This window comes from Rhododendron vialii, chromosome 11a, assembly GCF_030253575.1.
Source record: "Rhododendron vialii isolate Sample 1 chromosome 11a, ASM3025357v1".
Lineage (NCBI taxonomy): Eukaryota > Viridiplantae > Streptophyta > Magnoliopsida > Ericales > Ericaceae > Rhododendron > Rhododendron vialii.
In genome coordinates this window covers 19,526,195-19,537,433 of record NC_080567.1, presented here as the reverse complement: position 1 = coordinate 19,537,433, position 11,239 = coordinate 19,526,195, and the positions used below count along the sequence as shown (strand labels likewise).

At 40.0% G+C, this 11,239-nt stretch overlaps 2 protein-coding genes and 1 long non-coding RNA gene across 6 annotated transcripts in view; 1 reads left to right on the top strand and 2 right to left on the bottom strand.

Annotated features, from left to right (window-relative positions):
• The window catches only part of LOC131307342 (nuclear poly(A) polymerase 4), a 93,727-nt gene extending 88,429 nt beyond the window's left edge, over window positions 1-5,298 (bottom strand). The window contains exon 1 of the mRNA XM_058333809.1: window positions 5,289-5,298. The gene's annotated coding sequence lies outside the window, so the exon portion shown is untranslated. The remainder of the gene's footprint in view (window positions 1-5,288) is intronic.
• On the bottom strand, window positions 445-5,966 carry LOC131307347 (uncharacterized). 4 transcript variants are annotated; one of them, XM_058333821.1, is made up of 4 exons: window positions 5,833-5,885; window positions 1,811-2,073; window positions 892-1,079; window positions 445-795 (listed from the first exon to the last, which is right to left on the bottom strand). In XM_058333821.1, the coding sequence occupies exons 3-4, from the start codon at window positions 1,075-1,077 to the stop codon at window positions 703-705; spliced, it is 279 nt and encodes a 92-aa protein (XP_058189804.1). In that variant the 5' UTR covers window positions 1,078-1,079; window positions 1,811-2,073; window positions 5,833-5,885; the 3' UTR covers window positions 445-702. The 4 variants fall into 4 exon arrangements, with proteins under 4 accessions (XP_058189804.1, XP_058189802.1, XP_058189801.1 ...); XM_058333819.1 differs by lacking the exon at window positions 1,811-2,073 and having other exon boundaries at window positions 5,833-5,966; XM_058333818.1 differs by lacking the exons at window positions 1,811-2,073; window positions 5,833-5,885 and adding an exon at window positions 5,676-5,807.
• LOC131307349 (uncharacterized) lies at window positions 3,372-4,670 on the top strand. The gene is made up of 2 exons (XR_009194101.1): window positions 3,372-3,477; window positions 4,406-4,670. It is a non-coding gene; the product is annotated as an uncharacterized LOC131307349 (long non-coding RNA).
• Window positions 5,967-11,239: the final 5,273 nt, after the last annotated feature.

Here is an 11,239-nt window from a genome sequence, read left to right as displayed (position 1 = left end):
GAGGTTGCAATTCTATTAGAGAGATTTTGTATATATATAGAACTTGAATGTTTCGATTAATGTATTGGAAGACGCAAGGCCATGTTTGGTTGGTTGGAAGCCGTACAATATGGTTGTGCCAATTCTGAAGGCACATCACGTGTCTTGAGCTGAAGCTAAAAACAGTCCTCCCAACGTTAGAATACGTGGCGTTTTTCAGCTTACTGCATTTTGTGATCATAGTTGGCTGATTTAAGTGATTTTACAAAGCCGCAAGTATTAAGTAAAAGCTGCAACAAATATTGTGACAGATTCTAAATACTGGAAAAAGATGCAAGCAAGCGATCCAGAAACTGCAATGAAAAAGGACTGCTGCTGGGTTCCAATGCATTAGACTTTGCCTTAAAAATCATTCAACTTATTCACATGCTGCGGCATGTAAATTGAACATCCACATGACATCAGTGATAAAAATTGAAGTCAATTGCCCAAATCCTTCAGTCAAAGAGAGGAAACTCATAGATCAGAAGTGCACTGGATTCGCATCCGTTTAAGAACTACATCTAAGAACAACCAAGTTCCTCAGTATAAAACCCCACTATATGTCCAATTGAAATCCCAGCGACAATCTGGAGAAAAACCATACATTGTTGTAGTTCGCTAGTTCCCACCAAATAAAACTGTTTAACTCCTCAGTAACGAGCTGAAAGATTACTAGATCTACTAGTCGGACACAACAGTTTTAAGGGGCAAAGAGCTTTCAACTTCCTTGGTGGCAGAATTCCTTTCTGCAACCACTTTCGACATTCCAAACATCTGAAACACAGCCGAGATATCAATCAGCAGATCGGACACAACGAGTATTCCCAGATTTAGTCCTAGAGATGGCTAGAATCATGGAGTTGGACTAACCTTCTGGATAGTTTTCTTAAAGCAAGTCTTGTGTTCATCCATTGACGCATGAATAAACTCATCAATGTGATCCTTCACATCCTCCAAGAAAGTAGCCTCTTCCGACTTCTTCTTTCGGCACGAAGTGGTAGCTGGATTTGTGGCAGCTGGTTGTTGCTTTTCATGTTGACTTTGTTCCATAGCCATTTCTGCATAGGACAAAAGAAAGAGCTCAAAGACATCAGGTAAACAAGGTAACTTCAAATTGATGTTGGTAGAGCGAGTCCCAAGTGATACAAACACGAAATCAGAACTTTATACAGATATGTATTAATACCTACAAATGCTATAAAAATCCTGTCATCAACAATCAACTCTTCGGATAAAATAAAAAAAAAATCAACTCTTTGTAGCAAGTTTTCTTAGGTCATATATACTATATAGACAAATAGGCACTTTCTATAACCACACACACACACACACAGAGACCTTCCTCTCTACCTCCATTCCTTCTATTTGTTATCCGTATAAAATCACCATAGACTGTCCAAGTCTTCCAACAATCCGACTAGTTCTCAAGTAAAACATACAAAGCAAAGCACAAGGCAGGCATACAATTTATAGGGCTACAAGCCTAAACCTGTTCACACAAAAAACTACCGATTGAAGAGTCTAATGTTCTTGTTGCTACCACAGGATTCCCAAATATTATCACCAGCACAAAACATCAACACTGCAAATAAAACAAACAACTTTCACCACCATTGGCACATGCTTTAAGCATAATGAAACCAGAGGCAGAGCAACAGTGGCCACCAGAGACACAAACTGAATGGGCTGAATATCGTAGATCCTAAACCACAAGAAGCCCGTCCCATGAATCATCAAGGCTCCAAATCCCCTTTCTCTGGCTCTTTGTAGAGCCCAGCAGACCAATTACTTCGACTTCATTTATGATTGCAATTCTGATTCTGAAGTGCCATTCCGATATGATGACTTGAGTATTTGGAGCGCACCAATTCAGCCGTGAACTACGATTCTGCACTAGACATCGCTACCCACCATCACAAGACCAAGTAAGGCAAATTGACTAAAGCGTCCCTGAGGTCAAGCTTTCACTCCGCAACACATTCGGTACTTAGACAAGCTCAACTACAGCCCCATTGCTTATTATCAACTTCGGATAACAAATCATGTGATTCCCTAACATAAATAGCACCAAGTAAATGAAAGTATTCATATAAAATCGTCACCTATCAAGTGCACACATCCCACCCACCCAGTCACAACGATGTAGGTTGTTTTCACGATCTAGAACGACAAAGTCGTGTAAAAGTAACTATAGTTTACCTTGATATACACCATCAATCAACTACTAAACCTAACCGGGAGAACTCAATATATACAACATCCTTAATGAATGGAAAACTAAATCCACGCAGACCCAAATTTACATTGGGGCAAAACAAGACAGAATCACTCTCTTCTTCGTCATTTCCTACTTTTTCCTGCTCCCAACCACACACCAGGAAGCCCCACAACCATCCATTTGTTTAGTTAAAAGAAACCCCAGGGCTCTGAATTTAGACCCCATATCTTAACGAGGGATAGAAACTCAAGGGTAGAACTCACCCTTGAAAATATGCTTACAAGGGGAGGGTGCCAAGAGCTTATATACATTAGGCCAAACCCATGCTTAGGTGATGTAGGACTTTAGGATCGTAACATTGTAACATACCACCACGCTCCGCAACCGACATCCACGGCGACCCACTGTGACGTCCCACTTTTTCAGTAAAATAATAATAATAATAATATTTTTGACGCAAATAATTAAATATTTTATTTTCTTTTCAAACTTTTTGCTAAAAAAAAAAAAATGATGGGTTGATTATTTTTGGCATCAGTTACACATATCGCTTAAAATCCTAAGTTTGGTTAAACTTGGAATGGGTCCCCGCAAGTGATTAGTTAACGTAAAGAATAATGTTGGGTTGATTGTGTAAATAGACAAGATAAGTTTTAAGTTTGAACGTGGGCAGTTTGTTAGGATGAGGAAACATTTGAGAAGTAGAGTTGTTTTATTCTAAAAAGTTGAGAACGAGAGGGAGGAAGAGAGAAGCGGCAGTTGAGAGTTCTTCAGAATAGAGCAGTAGTGGTCGAGAAGTTTTGTTCTTCAGTAAGACTTTGATCACTTTTCTTATAAGTATTTTATTCTATTACCCTTATGGCTCTCCTCTTCATTTATTAGAAAAATTAGAGTTTTGTTTGGAGAAAGTGAGAGATAGGAGCGTGCATGTAGTGTTGTGTGTGTGCCGTGCGTGAAGGCGAGAGGTGATGGTGGTATTTTTAATGTGGTGTTGATCAGGTAATGGAGTTAATTTGATTAGTAAAGGTCCTGGTAAGTTAGTCTAGTTTTAGGTTTAGGAATTCAATTACTAGTAGTATATATATTCGTGTAGTATATATATTCGTTAACTGTTGACTAGTTACAGCATAGGGGATCATTCAAGCACTTATAATTCGATGTGTTTCTTTTATTTGCGATACAGACTAGTGGATTGTTATCAACGTCGTCGCATTTGGTTGCATCCTTTCGGATTTAAGGTGAGTGGTAAAGCATGTGATCCCTTCCTTTGGAAATCCTCTTGAGCCAATCTATTCTTGACAATTCGGTATTTGTTGTAATCCGATAAATATTAATCTTGTTCTTTGCTCTCATAATTATTGACAATTGACGTACCCTTTGGCATACAAGGTTATTTGATAATATTTGTGATTGATTGATTGCCCTTACTTTTATTGTCGTCGATTCGTTGATTTCTTCATATTATTATGACTCTGCAACGGCACGGAGAATAATCCTGGTGCAGGTGCCTCCGGCTCGCCGTTGTTCTATTTGTGTTTGGGACCATAGACTATGTTGATATTTATTAAAGTCCAAGGAAAAGACCCGTGAGATATCGTGGTGACTTTGGCCGCTAGGGAAAAGACTTGTGAAATACCCTGTGACTCTAGTGCTCAACGGATAGGGAAAAGACTTGTGAAATACCCTGTGACTCTATTCCGGATCGGCTTAGGGAAAAGGTCCCAGGCGCCATCCTGTGGTGACTGTAAGTACGATGTTGGATCCAACGAGCGAAGCCCTGAGAAAATATTTGGCAGTTGATAATTGGTAATTGGTGATTATGGTTCCCTCTTCAGTTTGGATTTCCATATAATTGTTGTTGGTCGTTCTTAATATCATCTGGCAAACTGTTTGATGTAAATGCTCATTAGTGTGATTCAATTATTGATCCTGGTATTCGTTAATCAATTGTTGAGGCCATTGATACTACTTGTTGGGCCGCTCATCTTGTCCTTTCTTATTTAGTTGTTGCTATTCGTTGACCCATCGATCATTACTATTGAAAACCATTTTTTTGGAGCACTTGTTACCGTTCATTTATACGTATGCCAGTTTGTATTACCCTTAGCATGTTTAACTACTCATTGAGCTCGTCAGCTGACGGATTTATTCCACATTATTTTTCAGGTTAGTTCATGGAGCATTATAGTGGACTCTGCGGCGTTGTCGGGACCTTGTGATTGGACCTCTAGGGCGTTTGCATTTTTATTTCTTTTATCATGTCAAAATGTTTTCGAACGTTTATTTATTAGCTTCCGCACTTTTATTTATTGGCAATTCTTGGGGAATTTGGAGTTAGAGAATATCGGATATTGTGGCCATCTTGTTATGGAAAAATATTGATTTTGGGTTTGCACATTTTGCTTTAATAAAATATCTAGTTTTTACTTTATTTGGTTTAAGTTGCTAAAACTATTTTTTTAACTAGGCTTCGTGTCCCATGATTGCTTCATGGTACACGGCCGGTCATGCTCCCGAATTTGGAGCGTGACACCCACTCTATCAACACTGACCCGATTGTAGCCCTTTCTCTCTTTTTTTGGCGGCTCCACCCACCTATCAGTATTCAATACTTTTAAGTAGGCTTACAAGAGGAGGGTGCAAAGAGCTTATATACATTAGGCCAAACCCATGCTTAGGCGATGTAGGACTTTAGGATCGTAACATACCACCACGCTCCGCAACCGACGTCTACGGCGGCCTACTCTATCAACACCGACCCGATTGTAGCCCCTCTCTTTTTTTTTGGCGGCTCCACCCACCTATCAGTATTCAATACTTTTAAGTATTTTAATCCAGCCTATATGTTGCCCCATCCGCGGGTCATATTGCAACGTGGAACCTGGCTCTAATACCAATGATAGAAGCTAATGGGTAGAAACTCACCCTTGAAAACCGGCTTACAAGGGGAGAGTGCCCAAGAGCTTACATACACTAGGCCAAACCCATGCTTAGGCGATGTGGGACTTTAGAATCGTAACGAGTTATTGTTAAAGTCGGGAAAGGGGCACCCCTGATAGATGCTAAGAAACCTGACCGACCCAAGTATGCAGGTAACACAGCCTTCATTACAAGTATTAGACCCTGGTGTCGATCTAACTGATTGCAACTGCTACTTTTAGAACCCATTTTCATCTACCAGTGCTAGTTGCTTCGGAGTTGAATAACCGATCATTCGATAGCTTGTCAGCACGCATACAGAGAGAAGCGTTTCTCGTGGGACGGGTAATTATACTATCTGGAAACTTTCCATTAAATCAAAAAATTACTGAATTTAGTAATCTTGCCCATACTACTACAATTATCATAGGACCAGGGCCGGCCCTGGGTAGAAGCCTAGAAACCAACTACTTCAGGGCAGCCCCCCAAAAAAATGCTAAGAAGAAGGCCTACGAACCTAAAATTGATTCAATCCTGGTGTGTGGATTGGATTTCAAGGAGTGATTATTTACAAGGCCCCAAAACATGTCATGTTTGAGCATCTAAATTAAGCATAACAAACAGCAAACAGAGATTGGTTGATATGGACGATGAGAGAGAGAGAGAGAGGGTACCTGCTCGATTTTCAGGTGAGATGGTTCCAATCGCGTAGTAACTTGTGTAATATGTGGTGACGATAAGTTTAGTACCTGTACAAAGAAAAACCTAGAATTTCATCCTTGTCCGAGGCTTATTTTGGATTCTGTCCTTATTCAATTTTTCCTGTTAATTATGGAATTTAAAAATTAAAAATTTCAATCGTCATTTATTTTTAAATAAAGATAAAAATAAGTTATTAATAAATTAACTATTTTTATATTTAATTAAAACAAATTGAGTTTCGATGTTAATTTTTTTACTTTAAGATTCTTCTCGCCATGACGTCACAATAATTCAAAAAAACAACGCAAAATAACAAATGAAAAAAATAAAAACAAAAATAAGCCGTTTTTCTTATTTAGCCAAAATATGCAGGGGTATTCCCCTTCATTGTACCTTTTTCAATTCAAAGTCACATAATTTTATTAATTTAAAACCCTCTCTATACTCCACTCAACTTCTCCTAAGGCTCTACCGTCTCCGGCCATTTTTTTGGGTTCAACACCATGCAATTGACACTTAATCAAAATGACAGATGATGACAATTCATTGTGCGTAAATAGATGCAATCAAACTCAACCAACCAATGCCTAAAAAGGCATTTTGCGGATAAAAAAGAAATTAAACCAACATTTTTTAACTAGACAACACTGTGATACCCTACGTAAAAAAAATAAAAATGCGGACTTATGTTTTGTTTGAAACTTGTGGAAGGAGACTGGGTTTTTGTGTTGGTGAAGGTCAGAAAAGGTTAGAGAAGTGAGGGAGAATTTGGGTCGATGGTGGAGGATTTCTGGTTCAACAAGGTGGAGAGAGAGAAGTTCTACATACGGTTGAGATTTTATTTTTGACACGTGTCAGCGTATAGAACATGACGGATCCTTCTCCCGTTTGAACATTAACGGAAGCTGACGGCAAAGGCATAATTGAAGAAAATTTTCGAACTTTGGAGGTTTTAATTGATATTAACTGAAGTTTGGAGACCCATGGGACATTGCGGTTTAAGTTCAGAGATTTTTTTTGAAATTTTCCCTATAACCAACCGGTTAATTATCTTCTTCCCAACTCTTGCCAACCTTTATGAACGCCATCCTCATCACCAAAATCGTCTTTTCCCATCACCATTTCAACTCTAAAAACAGCCATGAAACCAGTCCGAAAACCAATCCATTTGAGCTCTTAAATCAGCCCATGTTCCAACTCTGTTCCAGCTCCGAAACAGCTCAAACACAGCTCCATTTTCTCTCCAAAACAGCCCGAAAAAATCTGATCGTTCAAGCTCCGGTACCAGCAGCAAAACAGTCCGGGAAACAGTGCAAAAGCAGTCCCGAACCGGTCACTGATATAGCTCCATTGTCGTACGTTCGGCCCACAAACTTCACTGCATTTCCGTCGCTTCCCAGTTCCCACTAGAACTACCAGACCGAGGTAGTTAAATTCTACCTCTCTAACTATATATGTATATAGTTTGTTGACGATGGGATTTGAATGTCGCGAGGTGCTTATCTGATAGTGGAGTCTCAACTGTATATATATGATGAACACATGCACAAAACGTGAAAGCTGGTTGGTGGCCACAAAAAATAGGAAAAAACTAACATAATATTCTCTTCATGGATCATGACTTCTTTGGACTCAGCATTTGTAAAAGCGTACGTGAAAGTTTTGAACTGAAGGGATCGGACTAGAGAGAATGGTGGTGTTGGAGTTGCTCTTAGGCACAACAAATGATTGTTGATGATCGGCATCAATTTTAGGCTTAAAGTTGAACTCCATGGTTAACCTTTTACCATTATCTTGTGTTTCGTTAACCAAATATTGTTGGAGCAAGGAGCTGAATTTTTTTTTTCCAACTATCTATGGCCTATAAGGAAAAAGTCTTCGCCAAATTATTTTCACGGCTTGATTCTCTGTCGATTTTAATCCCCGATATCTAAGTACGAGTTATTGAACCCCCCGCGTCAAGACCATGATAGATTCATCGATGAATTTTCACCTGTTCTCTTACCTCCATTCGGGCTTGACATAAGAACAATATTGCGGTATCAAACTTCCACACCTCATTCTATATGTATTGGCAAATTTTGAAGGCCGTGAGCCCTCTGATTTGGGATCACATTTGATCCTGCCATTACTACGACTTAGTTTGTGCCCTCCTTTTACACCACAAATTATTGCCATGATTTTGTCATTGATAGGTGCTGAAAAGCACAAATTTATTCCCATTAACTTAGGTTTTGTCAGTCCTATCTATTGTTATTTAATGAGATTTAATTGGTTTGTAGTGTTTTAGGGCTTACGGAGCATTCGGACAGGTTTTGGAGTAATAATCGTGAGTTAAGGACGTTCCGGAAGGATCCGCGGCGAAAAGAGGAGCGAAAAGGTGAAAGTTGAAAATCTGGTCCGGACCAAGGCTATGCTGGTCAGGACGACCAAAACTGAAGCACGATATGAACAAGCTGTTTTTCTGGTCCGGCCAATGTAATTGCTGGTCCGGACCAGCGGACAGCAGCCGCTGCAAACGGAAATCTACTTTACATTTTTAAGTCTGATTGTTTTTGGGCCAAGACTATAAAAGGAGGCCAGAGCTTATTAGTTAGGTTACATAATGATTATTCCCAGCAGCTATTAGGAGCGGAAATATATTACGTTCTTTTCCAGCAACAATTAGAGAGAGAGAGGCAAGAGGATTTCAAGGAAATCTTTCATGTCTTCCATGTCTTTTTCGATCTCGATCACATCTTTCTTCTCCATGGCCGGCTAAACCCCTTTTCTAGGGGGAAGATGAAACCTCGCACCAAGTAACTCTATTTTATGTATGGGTTTTAGGTTTATTATTCGGATCGATTGTATAACTAAGAACCCTTTCCGTTTCAATTGAATGGAATGATTTTGATGATTTTAATCTATTGAGTATTTGTATGCATGTTTTCAAATACAAGTTATACAATGGTTTTCATCGATTGTAGTTGGAGTTCTGAGATAGAATATACTCGTAAGACGGGTCGTGCCGTTAGACGGCTAGATCGTACTTCTGAGACGGTCCGTGCTATGGGATAATCTATACCTTTTAACAACTCAATTATTTTCTAGATGATTATTGCTAAGGTTTGCAAGCCCTAATAATAATCCTTTCTGATTCGAATAATTAATCTTGCCTATGCATGTTGGAGTTACACAGTTGAGGTGGATTCGAACCCTAGATTTTCTCTCAAATCGTTACAAACTTTCCATTTAATTTATTCTCTTAGATTTAATAAATTCTCCAAATTCAAACAACCAAACTTCCTTTGCCCGAATTAATCTAAAAATTAATCGAATTTGTCGTAACTCAGCCATACTGTCTCTGTTGGAACGATACTCGGACTTGACCACTATTCTACGGAGTAGTAGTTAATTCTCAGTTTTATAAATATATTTTTGACACGGAACGACGCGGTCAGTCATCCGTCCTGAAATGAGAAGAGAATACGGTTTACGAAAACAACAAAGCAAGGACTGGATGCAAGGTTTATTGTCATATTCCTAGACTTCTGACGCACCCGCCAAATTCTTGTCCCGGCAGCTGCCTGCCTCATAGATGGAATCCCTAGGCTGATTGTTTGGTTCACAAACAAGCTATACCTGCCGTGATCAGGCAGTGGGGAAAATGAAGGACGAAGCGGACGGGGGGAGCCTCCGATATATAACGGAGATTGGAAGTTCCATGTGCAATCGGCGTATCACTGAGACCTTGCAGTGAACAATAACTTAAAAATCATTTCGCAAAGGAATAACAACATAAACGTGAGTAATCCAGAAAAGGCTACAAGCAATCCAGAAACTGCGATGGAAAAGCGCTGCTGGGCTCTGATGCGTACGACTTCGCCTTGAAAATCGTTGAACTTACTAACATGCTGCATGCAGCGACACAAACACTAAACAGTGGCCATCCGCGACACAAACCGAATGGGTAGAATGTCAGAGATCCTATTATAGGGTCGGTCAAAATCTTAACTATTGACTTGAGGAGACTTTTGACCAGCCAACCACAAAGAGATATGTGAAGGGGTCTAGAGGATTGACACGCAGCCAGGGACCCGAGCGGGACCAAATATCCTCCCGCGTGGGCCCATTCTCCTGCCGCGCGGTCCTCCAAGCCCCTCCACATGTCTTTTTGTGGTTGGGTGGTCAAAAGTCTCCTCAAGTCAATGGTCAAGATTTTGACCGACCCTACACCTATATACACCACAAGAGGCCCGTTCCAAGAATCACTCAAGGGCTCCAAGTCTCCTTTCTGTGGCTTTTGTGCCTACAATTAATCATTGAACCCAGATGACCAAACAACTTGACTTCATTTACGATCGGAATTCTGATTCTGAAGAGCCATTCTAATACGATGACTCGAGGGTTTCCAGATTATTAGAGCATGAAATTTGTTAGAACATGTGTGAAGCATATCTCCAACAAAATTCAGCGGTGAATTACGCACGATTCTGGACCAGACATGCATCGACACCCACCGTCTCAAGAACGGTCAATTAGGCAAATTGGCTAAAGCGTTCCCGAGGACCGAGGCCCACAAAATCTGCAACAGGAACAAACCGGAGGAACTATCGCTTCGCATCACATTCAGTCTACTTTAGTTAAACAAGCTCAACTGCAGCCCCATCACCAATTATCCAGTTTGGATTATGAATCATGTGATTCTCCAACATATTACATAAATAGCACCAAGTCATCTAAAATTATTCGAATCAAACTGTCACCTGTCAAGCACACATCCATGCACCCACCCAGTCAAAAGGATGTTGTACGTTGTTTCCATGCTCTAGAACTAGAAAAGTTTCGCATAAAAATGCCCATAATTTACCTTGATTCCTTGAATAAAGGGTGATGATATACACCATTTTTTTTTGGTACATCGGAAATTAATGATATGGAGTCGCACACCATTCTTCAACTAAGAAACGGTAAACCTAACTAGGAGAATTCAATATATACAGCTTCCTACTGAATGGATAACTAGATTTACGCGATCCCGAGTACATTGGGCGAACTGGCCAAGAGGAGTATGTGCACCACCACAACTTTTCATAAAGCTTGTATTTGAGCGAGCGCATCAAAACAACATAAAAAATCACTCTTTCTCCGTTATTTCCTTTCTTTTTTTGCTCCCAACCACACAACAAGAAGCCCCACAACCATCCATCTTAAGATTCTTAACAAGTTATCGTTGAAGTCGGGAAAGCGGTATCCTGATAGATATGAGAAACCTGACCGAGCCTAGTATGCAGGTTAACACAGCCTTCACTTCACTACAGGTATTAAACTTCAGGGTTGATCTAACTGATGGCATCTGCTGCTGTTAGTACACATATTCATCTACTAGAACTAGTGGTT